General features: G+C 41.4%; 1 protein-coding gene across 1 annotated transcript in view; it reads right to left on the bottom strand.

Annotated features, from left to right (window-relative positions):
• Nucleotides 1–20,887, bottom strand: part of LOC126212717 (uncharacterized) — a 78,728-nt gene that overhangs the window by 30,997 nt on the left and 26,844 nt on the right. The window contains exon 3 of the mRNA XM_049940128.1: nucleotides 11,603–11,685. Coding sequence (XP_049796085.1) covers nucleotides 11,603–11,685 — 83 coding nt within the window. The remainder of the gene's footprint in view (nucleotides 1–11,602; nucleotides 11,686–20,887) is intronic.

Below are 20,887 nucleotides of genomic sequence, written 5' to 3'. Positions count from 1 at the left end.
CACCGACATCGTCAGAGCAGAATGGGGCACTCCGCGGAACTCGTGGACTTCAAACGTGGTCAGGTGATTGGGTGTCGATTGTGCCATATGTCTGCAAGTGAGATTTGCACACTCCTAAACATCCCCAGGTCCACCATTTCCGATGTGATAGTGAAGTGGAAACGGGAGAGGACACGTACAGAACAAAAGCAAACAGGCCGACCTCATCTGTTGACTGACAGAGGCCGCCGACAGTTGAAGAGCGTTGTAATGTGTAATAGGCAGACATCTATCCAAACCATCATACAGGAATTCCAAACTGCATCAGGAGCCACTGCAAGTACTATGACAGTTAGGCGCGAGGTGAGAAAACTTGGATTTCATGGTCGAGTGGCTGCTCATGAGCCACACATCACGCCGGTAAATGCCAATCAATGCCTCGCTCGGTGTGAGGAGCATAAACATTGGACGACTGAACAGTGGAAAAACATTGTGTGGAGTGACGAATCACAGAGCACAATGTGGTGATCTGATGGCAGAGTGTAGGTATGGCGAATGACCAGTGAACATCATCTGCCAGCTTGCGTAGTGTCAAAATTAAATTTGGAGGTGGTGGTGTCATGGCATGGTTGTGTGTCTCATGGAAGGGGCTTGCACCCCTTGTTGTTTTGTGTGGAACTATCACAACACAGGCTTGCACTGATGTTTACTTTTGGGATGTTTTGGAATGACAACTTCGTGCCAGGCCTCACCGACTGACATTGATACCTGTCCTCAGTGCAGCACTCCGTGAAGAATGGGCTGCCATTCCCCAAGAAACCTTCCAGCACCTGACAATGTATGTATGTGAGAGTGGGAGTTGTCACCAAGGCTATGGGTGGGCCACAACCATATTTAATTCCAGCATTACCGATGGAGGGCGTCATGAACTTTTAAGTCATTTTCAGCCAGGTGTCTGGATACTGTAGATCATGTAGTGTATTAGGTATCCCTATGTTCAGGGATTGCTATACATCGGCACAGCAGTCTGAGAATAGATTTATCACCAATCTGGGCAACTAGATCCACAGGTAACCAACCGTGGAGTGGCCGGGTCTACTGAAAAAAAACTGCTTAATACAAGAGATAACAAAGCCATCCAAGATGAAATAAGAAAATTAAATAACCAGAAAACTGAGCATGATATATGCGAGGCACTATGAATGAACAAGACTGAGGTAGTCTTGAGAAGCCAAATGAGTGAGTTGGTGGACGTGGGACAGTTGCTCACGTGTTGTTATAAAGACGAAACTGCATCATTTTGTTTCATGATACGGGCACTAATTCTGGGTGGTGGTACAGTGCACTGGTATGGTGATGGAATGTTTTCCATGTAGTGGAACTTGGAGGGTTAGTAGTGATCAGTTAACACACCATTTCAGTACACTGTCACGCATTTGAATGGCATTACTTTAGCTTAGTTACATTTTGATTTCACACTCTGGGACTTTAATAATCATCTGCATTAAGTTGGACCACATATCAGCTGCCGACTGTTGGTATGTAGGCTTACTGGGATATACTTGTGTAGAGTAGCTTGTAGCTCATGAAAGCCTGTCATTGAACAATGGTAGTCTTTGGTGACCGCAACCAGTGATTGTAAATTTTATTTACCACATTCCAATATTTGTATTTTTATTTTATTCTATTTTATCCTTTTTTTTTACCTTACTGAATTTTTCACGAATGCAAAGCTAGATATTGTGGCTGTCATTTGCTGAGTCTCTGAACCTATGCACTGACGGGAGGTACTGATGTTAGTTGGTGAGGCCTGGCACGAAGTCGGCTTTCCAAAACATCCCGAAGACGTTCTATGGGATTCAGGTCAGGACTCTGTGCAGGCCAGTCCATTACAGGGATGTTGTTGTGGTGCAACCATTCCGCCACAGGCTGTGCATTACGAACAGAGCAGGTGCTCGATTGTGCTGAAATATGCAATCGCCACCCTGAATTGCTCTTGAACAGTGGGAAGCAAGAAGGTGCTTAAAACATCAATGTAAGTCTCTGCTGTGATAGTGCTGAACAAAACAACAAGGAGTATAGGCCCCCTCCATGAGAAACACAACCACACCATAACACCACCGCCTACGAATTTTACTATATTGGCACTACACACGCTGGCAGATGACGTTCACCGAGCATTCACCATACCCGCACCCTGCCATAGGATCGCCGAATTGTGCTTTGCGATTTGTCACTCCACACAACGTTTTTCCACTGTTCAGTCGTTCAATGTTTACCCTCCTCACACTGAGCGAGGTGTCGATTGGCATTTACCGGGGTGATGTTTGGCTTATGAGCAGCAGCTCGACCAGGAAATCCAAGTTTTCTCACCTTGCACCTAACTGTCATAGTACTTGCAGTGGCTCCTGATGCAATTTGTAATTCCTGTGTGATGGTCTGGATAGATGTCTGCCTATTACATGTTACGACCCTCTTCAACTGTCAGTGGTCTGTCAGTCAACAGACGAGGTCGGCCTGTACGTTTTTGTGCTGTACGTGTCCCTTCACATTTCCACTTCACCATCACATCAGAAACAGTGGACGTAGGGATGTTTCTGAGTGTGGAAATCTCGCATACAGAGGTACAACACAAGTGACACCCAATCAGCTGACCACGTTCGAAGTCCTCGAGTTCCGAGGAGCACCCCATTCTGCTCTCTCACCATGTCCAATGACTACTGAGGTCACTGATATGGGGTACCTGGAAATAGGTGATAGCACAATGCACCTAATATGAAAAAGTATGTTTTTAGGGGTGTCCAGTTACTTTTGATCACACAGTAGAGATGCCTTTGTGCAGAGAGAAAAGAAACTGTATGTAGGGGTGGACATTGTGCCCAAGGATGGATGCATACTTCTGTCGATCCAGTGTGCCTTCCTGAATGACAAAATCACCCAGCGAATACCACAAGAACATTTCCCAGACCAAAAAGCTCTCTCCTCCGATTCCTACCTTTCTGGCGATTGTTACAGGGCGTTTGCAGGATGTTTGTATTGACGGAGCACAAAACATATTCGTCCGAAAAGGCCACCTGTCGCCACTCGGTGAACGTCCAACTGCAGTGTCGGCACACAAATTCCAGCCTCCGTCGGTAACGGACGGCTGTCAGTTAGGTCGCACGAGCCAGGTGCCTGCTGCAGGAAGACCCCATATGCAGCAATGTTAGCTGAACAGTCACTGAAGAGACACTGTAGTCCCTCGGCTCACCTGGGTGGCCAGTTGCTCAACAGGGGCACATCTATCCATTTGTACACATCTAAGCAGCCGTCATTCCCACGTGTCACGTGCTGCACAACAGTCGACTCGGTGCCGGCTCGAGACGGTGCCATTTTGCTACACACAGTACACTCTAACCACAGAAGCCAACGAACACTTTACAAACTTAGATGCTTCGGAAGCGCTCTCACCCCAGGCCCAAAAGCCAACGGTAGAGCCTTTTTTCTGACAGCAAAAATGCTCGACTTCTGCATTATGACAATCTTGGGTAAAATATTCCGGAGGTAAAATAGTCCCCCATTCGGATCTCCGGGCGGGAACTACTCAAGAGAACGTCGTTATCAGGAGAAAGAAAACTGGCGTTCTATGGATCGGAGCGTGGAATGTCAGATCCCTTAATCGGGCAGGTAGGTTAGAAAATTTAAAAAGGGAAATGGATAGGTTAAAGTTAGATATAGTGGGAATTAGTGAAGTTCGGTGGCAGGAGGACCAAGACTTTTGGTCAGGTGATTACGGGGTTATTAATACAAAATCAAATAGGGGTAATGCAGGAGTAGGTTTAATAATGAATAAAAAATTAGGAGTGCGGGTAAGCTACTACAGACAGCATAGTGAACGCATTATTGTGGCCAAGATAGACACAAAGACCATGCGTACTACAGTAGTACAAGTTTATATGCCAACTAGCTCTGCAGATGATGAAGAAATTGATGAAATGTATGATGAGATAAAAGAAATTATTCAGGTAGTGAAGGGAGACAAATATCTAATAGTCATGGGTGACTGGAATTCGTCAGTAGGAAAAGGGAGAGAAGGAAACATAGTAGGTGAATATGGATTGGTGGGAAGAAATGAAAGAGGAAGCCGCCTGGTAGAATTTTGCACAGTGCATAACTTAATCATAGCTAACACTTGGTTCAAGAATCATAAAAGAAGGTTGTATACCTGGAAGAATCCTGGAGATACTAAAAGGTATCAGATAGATTATATAATGGTAAGACAGAGATTTAGGAACCAGGTTTTAAATTGTAAGACATTTCCAGGGGCAGATGTGGATTCTGACCACAATCTATTGGTTATGAACTGCAGATTGAAACTGAAGAAACTGCAAAAAGGTGGGAATTTAAGGAGATGGGAGCTGGATAAACTGAAAGAACCAGAGGTTGTAGAGAGTTTCAGGGAGAGCATAAGGGAACAATTGACAGGCATGGGGGGAGAGAAATACAGTAGAAGAAGAATGGGTAGCTCTGAGGGATGAAGTAGTGAAGGTAGCAGACGATCAAGTAGGTAAAAGGACGAGGGCTAATAGAAATACTTGGACAACAGAAGAAATATTGAATTTAATTGATGAAAGGAGAAAATATAAAAATGCAGTAAATGAAGCAGGCAAAAAGGAATACAAACGTCTCAAAAATGAGATCGACAGGAAGTGCAAAACTGCTAAGCAGGGATGGCTAGAGGACAAATTTAAGGATGTAGAGGCTTGTCTCACTAGGGGTAAGATAGATACTGCCTACAGGAAAATTAAAGAGACCTTTGGAGAGAAGAGAACCACTTGTATGAATATCAAGAGCTCAGATGGAAACCCAGTTCTAAGCAAAAGAAAGGACAATATTATGGAAATGGAAGAGGATGTAGATGAAGACGAAATGGGAGATAAGATACTGCGTGAAGAGTTTGACAGACCACTGAAAGACCTGAGTCAAAACAAGGCCCCGGGAGTAGACAACATTCCATTAGAACTACTGATGGCCTTGGGAGAGCCAGTCATGACAAAACTCTACCATCTGGTGAGCAAGATGTATGAGACAGGCGAAATACCCTCAGACTTCAAGAAGAATATAATAATTCCAATCCCAAAGAAAGCAGGTGTTGACAGATGTGAAAATTACCGAACTATCAGTTTAATAAGTCACAGCTGCAAAATACTAATGCGAATTCTTTACAGACGAATGGAAAAACTGGTAGAAGCGGACCTCGGGGAAGATCAGTTTGGATTCCGTAGAAATGTTGGAACACGTGAGGCAATACTAACCTTACGACTTATCTTAGAAGAAAGATTAAAAAAAGGCAAACCTACGTTTCTAGCATTTGTAGACTTAGAGAAAGCTTTTGACAATGTTGACTGGAATACTCTTTTTCAAATTCTAAAGGTGGCAGGGGTAAAATACAGGGAGCGAAAGGCTATTTACAATTTGTACAGAAACCAGATGGCAGTTATAAGAGTCGAGGGACATGAAAGGGAAGCAGTGGTTGGGAAGGGAGTGAGACAGGGTTGTAGCCTCTCCCCGATGTTATTCAATCTGTATATTGAGCAAGCAGTAAAGGAAACAAAAGAAAAATTTGGAGTAGGTATTAAAATCCATGGAGAAGAAATAAAAACTTTGAGGTTTGCCGATGACATTGTAATTCTGTCAGAGACAGCAAAGGATTTGGAAGAGCAGTTGAATGGAATGGACAGTGTCTTGAAAGGAGGATATAAGATGAACATCAACAAAAGCAAAACGAGGATAATGGAATGTAGTCAAATTAAATCGGGTGATGCTGAGGGAATTAGATTAGGAAATGAGACACTTAAAGTAGTAAAGGAGTTTTGCTATTTAGGGAGTAAAATAACTGATGATGGTCGAAGTAGAGAGGATACAAAATGTAGACTGGTAATGGCAAGGAAAGCATTTCTCAAGAAGAGAAATTTGTTAACATCGAGTATGGATTTAAGTGTCAGGAAGTCGTTTCTGAAAGTATTTGTATGGAGTGTAGCCATGTATGGAAGTGAAACATGAACAATAAATAGTTTGGACAAGAAGAGAATAGAAGCTTTCCAAATGTGGTGCTACAGAAGAATGCTGAAGATAAGGTGGGTAGATCACATAACTAATGAGGAGGTACTGAATAGGATTGGGGAGAAGAGAAGTTTGTGGCACAACTTGACTAGAAGAAGGGATCGGTTGGTAGGACATGTTTTGAGGCATCAAGGGATCACAAATTTAGCATTGGAGGGCAGCGTGGAGGGTAAAAATCGTAGAGGGAGACCAAGAGATGAATACACTAAGCAGATTCAGAAGGATGTAGGTTGCAGTAGGTACTGGGAGATGAAGAAGCTTGCACAGGATAGAGTAGCGTGGAGAGCTGCATCAAACCAGTCTCAGGACTGAAGACAACAACAACAACAATGTATAGGTACTCCGATGTATCGATATATTACAGTGATATGTTTCTTGGGTGTATTCATTTCTGTGAGACTGTCAATCTTTGACTTACTTGTAACCGTTTTGGCGCGAATGCGCACAGAGCAGTCTTTGTTTCACTTTGCAGACGTTAAGTTGTTATTTCACTTTGTAAAAGAACAGTCAAGTCTTGTGCTTGGTTAAAGTGGAAATTAAATATATGAAGATTGCTACAAAACTGTTTTCTTGATAATGTGACAATTAAGAAGAAGTGTATGTGAAATTACAAGAAGTTTAATAAAAATGTGGATTGTGAACACCAAGTCAAAAATCATTTCTACCATACCATTGTTCTGATCTGGGATTGCTTGATCATTAACAATTTCCTAAAAAACGCTTTTGTTAGGTCTTGAAATCTGGCTAAAACACAGATCTGGACCTTCTAGCAGTCAAAAGTGGAATCACCCTAGAATCAACAAGATGAGCCATAACAACTTAGATGAAATCTACATGGGAATCAATTCAACATAAGTGCCAAAATTAATAACTATTTTTTCCATTCTGACGATACCATCCACAGTCAGTAACTTTGTTGTTGCCCGATAAAGCGAACATATGCTGCGTGAGCAACATTATTAATCTGATTTCTAACCTACTTTGCAAGTGGTGGTATTGTTAAAACGTACACCACAAAAGCATACAGGTCGACCTCGTCTGTTGACTGACAGACAACACCGACAGTTGAAGAGGGTCGTAATGTCTAATAGGCAGTCATCTATCCAGACCATCACACAGCAATTCCACAATGCACCAGGATCCACTGCAAGTACTATGACAGTTATGTGGGAGGTGAGAAAACATGAAATTTAATGGTCGAGTGGCAGCTCATATGCCGCACATCACACTAGTAAATGCCAAATGACACCTTGCTCGGTGTAAGGAGCATAAACATTGGACGATTGAACAGTGGAAAAATGTTGTGTGGAGTGACGAATCACGGTACACAATGGTGCAATCCAATGGCAGGGTATGGCTATGGCAAATGCCCAGTGATTGTCATCTGGCCAGTGCGAGTAGTGCCAACAGTATAATTCTGAGGTGATGGTGTTATGGTGTGGTCGTGTTTTTCACGGAGGGGGCTTGCATCCCTTGTTATTTTGCATGGTACTATCACAGCACAGACCTACATTGATGTTTTAAGCACCTTCTCGCTTCCCACTGTTGAAGAGCAATTCGGGGATAGGGATTGCATCTTTCAAAATGATCAACACCTACTCATAATGCACGGCCTGTGGCGGAGTGGTTACACGACAATAACATCCCTGTAATGGACTGGCCTGCACAGAGTCCTGACCTGATTCCTATAGAACACCTTTGGGATGTTTGGAACGCAGACTCTGTGCCAGGCCTCACCGCCAGACATCAATAGCTCTCCTCAGTGCAGCACTCCGTGAAGAATGGGCTACCATTCCCCAAGAAACCTTCCAGCACCTGATTGAACGTATGCCTGTGAGAGTGGAAGCTGTCATCAAGGCTAAGGGTGGGCCACCCATTTAATTTTTGTTTTCATTTCTGTGAGGTGTCTATGTGGTATGTCACCTGTCCTCACTATTCATTTACTTGCAAAGGTAATGTATACTTACCACATCACTCATACTCTATAGTGAGCATACAGTAAGACAATTGCCAAGACTACACGAAGAGAACATGTTTCAGTGACTGCATAGACAGTTCAGTTCATAATGTTTTGAAAATATGTATATGGCACGAGGGAGTTTTTAACATAGCTTGTCTGGTTGACAATCCAACACCGTGACCAGTTAACTATGACTGTTTAACTTTTCTCGATATTGCACTTGTTAAGTTTGGACCGGTCACTATTTCTATTTTGTTTTGACAGTCAATACACCTCCTTCCTGTTTTCATATTTGATCTGTGTTCAGATTTGACTGTCTATCCTCTGGGACGTCTTACAACTAAATCTGAGAAGCAGGTGCAATGTGGATTTTCCCTCGGTAGCATAGTCTGTGAAATGTGTGTAGGGCATATTTTAGCTAGGAGTCCCATTTTGGGAAGCTCGGACGCCAACTGCAAGTCTTTATAGTTGACGCCATTCCGGCAACTTGCCTGTCGATGATGATGAAAGGTTGGTGAGGACAACACTAAAAGACAGCTTTATATGGTGCCAGAGTAACGGCCCGGTGATTCTCTAATAGTTTTTGTAGCAGTCTGACACTACTGACATTTTATGGGTGCTTGCATATTATTTGTTAAGCTGATGAAATGTTATTGTTTCCAGCAGGTAATGTATGCCTGTTGCAGGTTAATGAAACCCTTGTGTAAGTTATACATGCATGAGGTCACAGTCTGTGCCAATGAACTCCATGTAATGTTGCTTCTGTAAAAGGAAAAAACACCAGATACATGGTCTAGGCCACTGAATTATTGGACTGGATAGTGGCTGCGGATGAGGTGTGTTGCAACAGAAGGGAACCATTATTTGTATTCATTATTTTATTTCTGTAAATGATGCTGTAAAATAATGTTCATCTACTGGGTTCTGACCAAAATCAGAAGGCCAATGGGTTCCATGATAACCGTTTTCTCTATAAAGGGGCATAAATCATGATGATTACATTATCTCTACTACTATACAGGGTGAGTCACTAACTATTGCCACCTAGAATAACTCCGAAACTATGATAGTAGCTGAAAACTTTGTGGTACAAATGTTGCATGGGACAACAGAGGCCATAATGTGACTTTAGCTTTTTGTTCCTAGATGGGGTCACGTGAGAGATATGAAGGTCAACCTTTTTTTTATGGGATGCTATAGTTTGGTACGTACACTACTGGCCATTAAAATTGCTACACCAAGAAGAAATGCAGATAAACAGGTATTCATTGGACAAATATATTATACTAGAACTGATATGTGGTCACATTTTCACGCAATTTGGGTGCACCGATCCTGAGGAATCAGTACCCACAACAACCTCCTCTGGCCGTAATAACGGCCTCGATATGCCTGGGCATTGAGTCAAACAGAGCTCGGATGGCGTGTACAGGTACAGCTGCCCGTGCAGCTTCAACACGATACCACAGTTCATCAAGAGTAGTGACTGGCGTATTGTGACGAGCCAGTTGCTCGGCCACCATTGACCAGACGTTTTCAGTTGGTGAGAGATCTGGAGAATGTGCTGGCCAGGGCAGCAGTCGAACATTTTCTGTATCCAGAAAGTCCTGTACAGGACCTACAAACACGCGGTCGTGCATTACCGTGCTGAAATGTAGGGTTTCGCAGGGATCAAATGAAGGGTAAAGCCACAGGTCGTAACACATCTGAAATATAACATCCACTGTTCAAAGTGCCGTCAGTGCGAACAAGAGGTGACAGACGTGTAATCGATGGCACCCCATACCATCACGCCGGGCGATACGCCAGTATGGCGATAATGAATACACGCTTCCAATGTGTGATCACTGCGATGTCGCCAAACATGAATGCGACCATCATGATGCTGTAAACAGAACCTGGATTCATCCGAAAAAATGACGTTTTGCCATTTGTGTACCCAGATTCATCATTGAGTACACCATCACAGGCGCTCCTGTCTGTAATGCAGCGTCAAGGGTAACCGCAGCCACGGTCTCCTTGCTGATAGTCCATGCTGCTGCAAACGTCGTCAAACTGTTTGTGCAGATGGTTGTTGTCTTGCAAACGTCCCCATCTGTTGGTTCAGGGATCGAGACGTGGCTGCATGATCCATTACAGCCATGCGGATAAGATTCCTATCATCTCAACTGCTAGTGATACGAGGCCATTGGGATCCAGCACGGCGTTCCGTCTTACCCTCCTGAACCCACCGATTCCATATTCTGCTAACAGTCATTGGATCTCGACCAATGCGAGCAGCAATGTCGCGATACGATAAACCACAATCGCGATAGGCTACAATCCGACCTTTATCAAAGTCGGAAACGTAATGGTACACATTTCTCCTCCTTACACGAGGCATCAAAATGTTTCACCAGGCAACGCCGGTCAACTGTTGTTTGTGTATGAGAAATCGGTTGGAAGCTTTCCTCATGTCAGCACATTGTAGGTATCATCTCCGGCAACAACCTTGTGTGAATGCTCTGAAAAGCTAATCATTTGCATATCACAGCAGCTTCTTCCTGTCGGTTAAATTTCACATCTGTAGTACGTCATCTTCGTGGTGTAGCAATTTTAATGGCCAGTAGTGTAATTTCTGATAGCTGCTAACGAGATGAATCCACTGATGTGTAACAGTAAGGTCTATGAAGGTCGGTGAAGGCCAAAAAGGTGGCATGGATGTCCATTTACAGAAGGTGTTCGAAGTGATGACGATTGGTATCAATGCAGTCCTGCATTCTTCTTATCATGGATTGAGTGGTATTCCTTATCACTCTGGCACTTATCGAAGCACATGCTATGGCAATTCTCTCTCATGTATTGTGCAAATAGTAAATATTCGCCACATACGGCATATCCATTTAACGTGCCATTGTCATGTAAACACCATTTGACGGTTTTGCAATACGACGCTAATAGCAACAGAAAGACTAGTATCATTGAATCAAGCAAATGTGAATCATGTATTCCTTAGAAAAACAAGTCCATATTCTTCTAATTTATGCAGAATGCCAATGAAATTCAGTGAGAGCTAAAGACTTACACGCTGGAAGATATCCTCAACATACCCACCCTACACGTCGTACATTTAAATATGTGTATGATAAATTGAGAACAATTGGATCTTTAACACATCAGAAACATATCTGTCACACGAAAGTTACTAACGAGGAAACAGAAATAGGTACTCTTGCCACTGTGGTTCGAGATCCTTGTGCTAAGTGATAAAATCTTCTCAGGTCAACCCGAGAAAATTTTATCATCGAGATTCGCCGAGAAAGCCTGCATTTTCATAGCCTTGTGCTAGTTCGTGTCAAATCACAAATTACAAATCGCAAGGGAATCTGGCAAGAGCCAGAGAAGTGTTGTTCATGTTTCTGATCACCAAAAATATGGTCATTACCATATCAGTCTCTACCAAGAATTAACTGGCACGGATTGTATGGGTCCCACCGAATTCTGTCAATGGGCTCAACTTCAGATTCAGAGGGATGACACATTTATTAATTTGATTTTATTTACTGACGAGGCTACATTTACGAACCACGGAAATGTTTATTTGCATAACATGCATTTTGGGCAACTGAAAATCCACGTTGGCTGCGGCAAGTTGCACCACATTCCTGCAAGAAAGAAGAAATACCTTTAGGAACAAGAAACATAATGTGGTATCAACACGATGGGTGTGTGGCACATTTTTTGCTGATGGCTAGAAATGAGTTGCAGAGACAATTCCCAAATCGTTGGAGTGGATGCAGAGGAGATGTGTCGTGGCCAGCTCATTCTCCACACTTGACACCTCTGGATTTTTCTTGTGGTGATTCATAAGAGACACTGCTTATAAAGACGTTCCAACTACACCTGAAGATAAGCGAGAGAGAATTTTCAGAGCATGTGCTTCGATAAGTGATCCACGTGATAAGGAATGCCAGTCAATGCGTGATAAGAAGATTGCAGCACAGCATTATACCAATGGTCATCACTTCGATCACCTTCTGTAAGTGGGTGTTCGTGCCACCTTTGTGACTCTTGTTGACATTCAAAGATCTCACTGTTACCCATCATTAGATTCGTCTCGATAGCTGCTATCAGAAAGTAAGTACCAAACTGTAGCATCCCATTAAAACAAAAAGTTGACCTTCATATCTCTGAAGCGACCCCACCTAGCAACAAAAAACCAACATCACATTATGGCCCTCGTTGTCCCATGCAACTATTGCCCCACGAACTTTTCAGCTCCTATCATACTTTCGGAGTTAATCTTGGTCCCAATAGTTAGTGACTCACCCTGTATAATGACAAGTAGTAGTTTAACGTTGTTACCAAAACTCTGCAGAAGTTATTGACTGATTTGCTTCAAATTTTTACACAATAATAACATCCAGACAGACATTTTTTTTAAAAATAATAATTTATAGGTCTTATGTTGAAAATGGCTGTGAGAAAGAAAGTGCTGTACTGTGAAAAATGTAAGATTTCTTTTTATTTAACGGCAGTCAGTTTTAACTTAGATATCACAGCATTTATACAATTAGACATTGTTTCCCCCCATACAATGCTTTCTCCATAAATATAATCTTAAAGAAAAACTGTATACACAACAGTATGCTGCTTTGCTTTCTTTGTTGCAGTCAGTACTAAGAGGAAAGAGAAATGTTGCATTCACGGGTTATCGACTTACCATTAGAATACTGCTGTACTACGGAATGTGAATCACCCAAAACTTTACACTTCTACCCGTACACATATAAAAACTGAGAAATACTATCAGATAGATACAACAGCTGGAGAGATCACTGCTGTACAACTTATTACATTAAATATACCAACTGATTTACCCAGTCACTGTAAGTGACTTCATTTCCCAATGCAGGTTTCATTTGCAGTAACAGTACACAAAGCTCAAGGTCTGAGAGAGAAAGGCAGAGAAGGTCTGAGACAGAAAGGCAGAGAAGGTGGACAGAGAGAGGAGGGAAGAAGGAGAAAAGACGGAGAGGTGGGTGAGGAGGAGCTGGAGAGAGATCGAAGGGGTTTGGGGGGGGGGGGGCGAGGAGGCGATGGACACAGAGGGGGAGAAGGAAATAGGACAAATATGCAATTCCCACACATATTTAGCAACTGCAAAGCACTGCCATGTTCGCTAGTGGTTTTATAGAAGTAATAAATTTTGATTTTGCATTTGTTGTTTTTAGACATTCTTGTCTTAATAATATCCTATTAAGACCTTAATTATCAGAAAGTATACTATGGAAGTTCAGGGTTGGAAATTATGATTGGATAAGATTTTGCTGCAGCAAGTCTAGGTCTGAATGGCCATGGTGGTAACTCAAATTTTGGTAGCTTTATCCTGTTAGTTATTCTTTATTAGCTTGCATTCATTATGTTGTACTAGTTTTGTTGTTTATACTTTGGAATTGGGGAAAGGAAAGTACCGTATTTACTCGAATCTAAGCCGTACTCGAATCTAAGCCGCACCTGAAAAATGAGACTCGAAATAAAGGAAAAAAAAAATTCCCGAATCTAAGCCGCACGTGAAATTTGAGACTCGAAATTCAAGGGGAGAGAAAAGTTTTAGCCCGCACCTCCAAATCGAAACAAAGTTGGTCCATTGTAATATAAGACACGATTTAGGTCGAATGAATGACTATACAGCTACAGTAGTTTGGTTCGAGTCGTAAGCTTAGCAGTTAAGCTTTACCAGGTAGCCATTGCTATGCGTCAGGCGCTCCGTCCGTATTTATACGGGTACCCTTCCTTTTTCACGTGCTTCGTCTGGTTTGAATCGATTGCTTATTTTGCTTTGATCTGATAAGTGCCGTTTTCTTTGTTGTAGGTGTTTATGTCACTCTCAGCTGAAAATGCATTACTGTACTGTGTCATGCATTGTTTGTCGCATTCTGATAGTGAGTGTTTACGGCCTGTCGCCGCTCGCGGCATGGCTTTCTTTTGTGTGCGCTACTGCCGCTTTTTTTTTTTTTTTTAAAAAAAAAGGAGAGTGAACAAAATCGTCTCATTAGCGAAACAATGGCAAGGGACTGCTATTTGTTGTTACTTACACTGCTGCTTTCTTTGATAATGATCAACAAGAACCAAATAATAGACTGCGTATGATAGAACATGTTCGGAACGAGAGTTAGGCGAAAATTTTTCTCCGTTTCAAAATCTTTGCGGCCGCTTCTTTAGTACATCAAATTCTGCACAGAAATTAGAGTCCTCTTAGATTTAAAAATCTAGTCAGTTGCCGTGCTTCATTTCTGACTATCACTATTAGGCATAAGAATAATACGAATATAAACATGACACGATACGTACATTCTTCCGCGTTTGCTGTTGTCTCACTCTAGTTTCGTAGTTTATTAGGCAGACAGGATTTAAACGAGATAGCAGCGAACACGAAAGAATACATGGCAAAATGTTTATATTCGTATTATTCTGATGGTGAAAAGAATAATGCTTGTGATTCACATTTCATCAGGTTCCTATTAGCAACCATCTCTTCTCACAGGTAGGAAAAAATTCAGAACATAGAGTTGACCATATTGACAAACATCTCAAGCAATCTTGCCAGTCGGATTTTCGTAGTACATTGAAATTCTGCTACATTCGAAGATGAGCAATATGGAATTTGTATTTACTTCGTTGGATAATGTATAAAATGTAGTGGTCGAAACTCGGGACGGAGAAAAAAGCTCGTCTTCCACTTTTTTTTTTTTTTTTTTTAATTTATTTACTGACGCAGAGGTTTCGGCACCAGTATTTATCTTTGTGCCTACAAAGCATGTCTGTGTAGCACTACATGTATTCGACGGCAGAAGTTTGTTGTGGCGGCACCTATCGACATTTTTCAGAACTTCCGCTTGCTTTGTACTCGATTCTAAGCCGCAGGCGGTTTTTTGGATTACAAAAACAGGAAAAAAAGTGCGGCTTAGATTCGAGTAAATACGGTAAGAGAAAACCACCTGGTAGAATTTTGCACAGAGAATAACTTAATCATAACTAACACTTGGTTTAAGAATCATGAAAGGAGGTTGTACGCTTGGAAGAGGCCTGGAGACACTGTAAGGTTTCAGATAGATTATATAGTGGTAACAATATTATGAGAAGGAAAGTTGCTACTCACCATATAGCAGACATGCTGAGTCGCAGATAGGCACAACAAAAAAAGATTGTCACACTTTCACTGGTTTCGGTTGACAGACTGCAGTTGTGTGTGTGTGTGTGTGTGTGTGTGTGTGTGTGTGTATTGTTGCAAAGGCCATTGGCGAAAAGCTGTAAGTGTGAAAATTTTTTGTTGTGCCTATATGCGACTCAACGTCTCCGCTATATGGTGAGTAGCAACTTTCCTTCTCATAATATTGTTACATTCCACAGTTTTATTATATAATGGTAAGACAGAGATTTAGGAAACAGGTTTTGAATTGTAACACATTTCCAGGGGAGATGTGGACTCTGACCACAATCTATTGGTTATGAATTGTAGATTGAAAATCAAGAAACTGCAAAAAGGTGGGAATTTAAGGAGATGGGATCTGGATAAACTGAAAAACGCAGAGGTTATAGAGTGTTTCAGAGAGAGCATTAGGGAATGGTTGCCAAGAATGGGGGGGAAGAAATAAAGTATAAGAAGAATGGGTAGTTTCGAGAGACGAAATAGTGAAGGTAGCAGAGGATCAAGTAGCCTAGGTAATAAGACAAGGGCTAGTAGAAATCCTTGGGTAACAGAAAATATACTGAATTTAACTGATGAAAGGAGAATATATATAAAAGGAGTAAATGAAGCAGGCAAAAAGGAATACAAGTGTCTCAAAAATGAGACCAACGGGGACTGCAAAATGGCTAAGCAGGGATGTCTAGAGGACAAATGTAAAGATGTGGAGGGGTGTACCGCTAGGGGTAAGATAGATATTGCCTACAGGAAAATTAAAGAGACCTTTGGAGAAAAGAGAACCGCTTGCATGAATATCAAGTGCTGAGATGGGAAACCAGTTCTAAGCGAAGAAGGGAAAGGAGAAAGGTGGAAGGAGTATATAGAAGGTCTATACAAGGGCAATGTACTTGAAGACAATATTATGGAAATGGAAGAGGATGTAGATGAAGATGAAATGGGAGATGCGATACAGCGTGAAAAGTTTGACAGAGCACTGAAAGACCTGAGTCAAAACAAGGCCCCAGGAGTAGACAACATTCCATTAGAACTACCGACAGCCTTGGGAGGGCCACCCCTAACAAAACTCTACCATCTGGTGAGCAAGATGCGCGAGACAGGTGAAATGCCCTCAGACTTCCAAGAGGAATATAATAATTCCAATCCCGAAGAAAGCAGGTGTTGACAGGTGTGAAAATTACCAAACTATCAGCGTAATAAGTCATGGCTGCAAAATACAAACACGAATTCTTTACAGGTGAATGGAAAAACTGGTGCAAGCCGACCTCGGGGACAATCAGTTTGGATCCCATATAAATATTTGAACACGTGAAGCAATACTAACCCTACAAATTATCTTAGAAGATAACAAAGCAGGGAAAGCAAACCTACATTTCTAGTATTTGTAGACTTAGAGAAAGCTTTTGACAATGTTGACTGGAATACTCTTTCAAATTATGAAGGTGGCAGGGGTAAAATACAGGGAGCAATAGGCTATTTAAAATTTGTATAGAAACTGGATGCCAGTTTTAAAAGTCAAGGGGCATGAAAGGGAACCAGTGGTTGGGAAGGGAGTGAGACAGGGTTGTAGCCTATCCCCGATGTTATTCAATCTGTATATTGACCAAACAGTAAAGGAAACAAAAGAAAAATTTGGAGTAGGTATTAAAATCCATGGAGAAGAAGTAAAAACTTTGAGGTTTACCAATTACATTGTAAATTCTGTCGGAGACAACAAAGGACCTGGAATAGCAGTTTAATGGAATGGATAGTGTCTTGAAAGGAGGATATAAGATGAACATCAACAAAAGCAAAACGGGGATAATGGAATGTAGTCAAATTAAATCAGGCAATGCTGAGGGAATTAGATTAGGAAATGGAACACTTAAAGTAGTAAAGGAGTTTTGCTATTTGGAAAGCAAAATAACTGATGATGGTCGAAGTAGAGAGGATGTAAAATGTATACTGGGAATGACATGGAAAGCGTTTCTGTAGAAGAGAAATTTGTTAACATCGAGTATAGATTTAAGTGTCAGGAAGTCTTTTCTGAAAGTATTTGTATGGAGTGTAGCCATGTATGGAAGTGAAACGTGGATGATAAATAGTTTAGACAAAAAGAGAATTGAAGCTTTCGAAATGTGGTGCTATAGAAGAATGCTTAAGATTAGATACGTAGATCACATAACTAATGAGGTATTGAATAGAATTGGGGAAAAGAGGAGTTTATGGCACAACTTCACTAGAAGAAGGGATCGGTTGGTACAACATGTTCTGAGGCATCAAGGGATCACCAATTTAGTATTGAAGGGCAGCATGTAGGGTAAAAATCGTGGAGGGAGACCAAGCGATGAATATGCTAACCAGATTCAGAAGGATGTAGGTTGCAGTCGTTACTTTGAGATGATGAAGCTTGCACAGGATAGAGTAGCATGGAGAGCTGCATCAAACCAGTCTCAGGACTGAAGACTACAACAACAAGAACTTTGGGTCCCTTCTGTGTAGTCTGATGATCAATAAAACTGACCTTGTATTGTACAATCAGTTGACTCAATGGGTAATTATTTTGGGCCCAACTCCTCTGGTTCGATTATACTGTGTCTTTACAGTCAGGACACCATCGTCCATTGTTTATTTAATTATACAACAAAATGAACTACCCTTCTTTGATGTTTCCCACAAATCCCATCTGGTAACGGTTCCATACTGCACAGAAATACTGTAGAGAAGGACAGACAAGCATATTACAAGAAGAATCTGTAGCTGATTTGTTGAAACTTTTAAGTGTTTCCACAACAAAACACAGCCTCTGGTACACATTCTCTAGAAAATTCTTAATTAATTATTTCAATTTAACAAGGGGAAGCCAGGGCATTCGGATAACAGATTTACTTCAAACTTTGTACACTGAATAGTCATTAGGACAACATAACGTGCGCATAGGATAAGGTATACTCCTTAGCTGGATTAAAGTAATTTTTCACGTCAGTGATGTATTGGTGCTTTGCGACCCCGAGCACAAGACGGTCACAGTCACAAGGTTAGTGCTCGCGCTACGTAATTGGAGGATCGCTGGATCGAGTCCCACTCGCGCCTTGCTTTTTACTTATATTTTTCCACAATAGTCATATTATTTCATGCATATTACATTTGCAAGGTAATAAAATGAAAAGATACATGTATTTCGATTAACTTGTATTGAATTTCCAACATTATTTGGCTGTTTGCTAACTTTAATTATCACTACAGACGCAACATTTATAATTATCGACAAGTAAACGATGATACGTGTGAAGTCTTCTTGAAAATGTATGCCTGTCATGATTTTTGAAATCTTATACCTGCAATCGGGTTAAGGTACGAAGAACTGCTTTGCACTTTGACGCTTCGATCTGCAGACACAGGTTTCGAGGACACGGAACTCCCACTATCAAACATTGATAAATAAAGTTGTAAATAACTTTGTTCCATAATACAATGTGTTATAATATGCCAGAATATATGGGTAATGTACGGTTAATCGTCATATGTGCTTTTGACATTATGAATTGCAGGATGATATTTTTCATACAGACACAGAAAACAAATTAGAGCAGCATCTGCAATATCAAATGAATGCAATTTTCCCCATGTGCACAGGGAATTTGTTGAGTTTTTCAGGGGAAAAAAAAAAAAAAAAGATCAAAGCTATTTTGAAAAAATTCTTTTTCTTCTAACAATTTGGAATCAAAAAATGCATAACACAACGTTTCTGTAAATATCGGTGCTGTAAATAGACAAAGAATGATTGTACATATTTTAATAGCATCTTCAGGAGAAGCAATTTCTCGGTCATCGTCAATCAATTATGAACAAATTTGAAGGCACTTGATAAACTTTTTGATTTCCCTATAGAAATAACAGTTGCATAATACTTGTTATTTAAGTAAAAATTAGCACATAACCAAATAACATCAGAAATTAAACAACAGTTCATGCAAAAACATGTGTTTTTGGTAATATTACCTTTCAAATGTAATATGTACAAAATAATACGACTAGCATTGGGGGGTGTGGGGGGAGGTGAGGGGGTTGTGAGCACAACAACAAAACACAGTGTGGCTCGATTCAATGCTCCGTCGACTGCGGAGCTCCAACGCTAACCGTATGACAGCTGCCAGCCCGTGCTCAGGGTCGCAACACAGCGGTACATCAGTCACTGATATGTAATATGTCTTGCGATTTTCTAAGTTGTATGTCCTATTACTTGCACATTATGTTGTCCGAGTGGATTATTAGAAGTGTACAAAGTCTGAAGTAAATGTGTGATCCAAATGTCATGGCCTCCCCTTGTATGTTGTCCCTAAATGCAAACTCCATACATTTAGTTGAACAGACAGCCTCTATATCTGTGTCATTTATTATGTAACATATCTGACAATTCTCTTGCACTCATGTGAAAGACTTCACACTTTTTGCTGTCACAGGGCAATTGCAACGTTTTGCACCATTCAGGTATCCGATTTAACACATAAGGCAGTAAATGACAGCACTGTCTGGAACCAATCTACAAAAACTCCTCACGAACAACAAGGTCGTGCTGCACTTGTTTGACAGCCACAATAAACAATTTTCTTTTTCCTACAGAGTACGATGGTGGAGGTCATCAAAAGCTTGGGTTTAGGAAATGTTATGCAAAAAGAGAACTGAAAACGCTCTACACAAATACGTCACAACGAAACACTTCCTCCTGTGTCCATAAACAGGTTTAATGGCAGAAGATGAAGTGATGACAAGACAGTACAAGTGTGTGTGTGTGTGTGTGTGTGTGTGTGTGTGTGTGTGTGTGAGATTATATATAAAGATTATGTGACTTACCAAACGAAAGCGCTGGCAGGTTGATAGACACACAAACAAACACAAACATACACACAAAATTCAAGCTTTCGCAACCAACGGTTGCTTCATCAGGAAAGAGGGAAGGAGAGGGAGAGACGAAAGGATGTGGGTTTTAAGGGAGAGGGTAAGGAGTCATTCCAATCCCGGGAGTGGAAAGACTTACCTTAGGGGGGAAAAAAGGACAGGTATACACTCGCGCGCCCGCTCACGCCCCCCCCCCCCCCCCCCCACACACACACACAGACAAGCAGACTAAGGTAAGTCTTTCCGCTCCCTGGATTGGAATGACTGCTTACCCTCTCCCTTAAAACCCACATCCTTTCGTCTTTCTCTCTCCTTCCCTCTTTCCTGGTTGGTTGCGAAAGCTTGAATTTTGTGTGTCTATCAAACCTGCCAGCGCTTTTGTTTGGTAAGTCACATCATCTTTGTTTTTAGATATATTTTTCCCATGTGGAATGTTTCCCATATATTTTTTCTTATGTCAGTTACCATAGGCAAATGACAATAAATGATGGGGTGTGCTGCAAGAGCTGCACAGGCTGGTTGTAACATACTAACCAAAAAGCTAACGACTACAGTAACATTCAAAACAAGCTAATACCTTTTAATTGATGAAGGCCCTCACTTGGGTTGGGCGCTCTGGACCAGGTGGACCACAAACGGCTTACAGACTTTGTTCGGCAGTGTGGGAAAACTCGTTTCAATGGTTTGCTCGGCTGCAAGAGAGTGTCAAAATGGTCAGGAATACAATAGTGATAAATCTGCCTGGTAGTCCTAGCACACACTGCACTATTTGCACTACAGTA

This window comes from Schistocerca nitens, chromosome 11 (assembly GCF_023898315.1).
Source record: "Schistocerca nitens isolate TAMUIC-IGC-003100 chromosome 11, iqSchNite1.1, whole genome shotgun sequence".
Taxonomy (NCBI): domain Eukaryota; kingdom Metazoa; phylum Arthropoda; class Insecta; order Orthoptera; family Acrididae; genus Schistocerca; species Schistocerca nitens.
The sequence above is the reverse complement of the archived record's forward strand: the minus strand, read 5'-3'. Positions and strand labels throughout refer to the sequence as shown.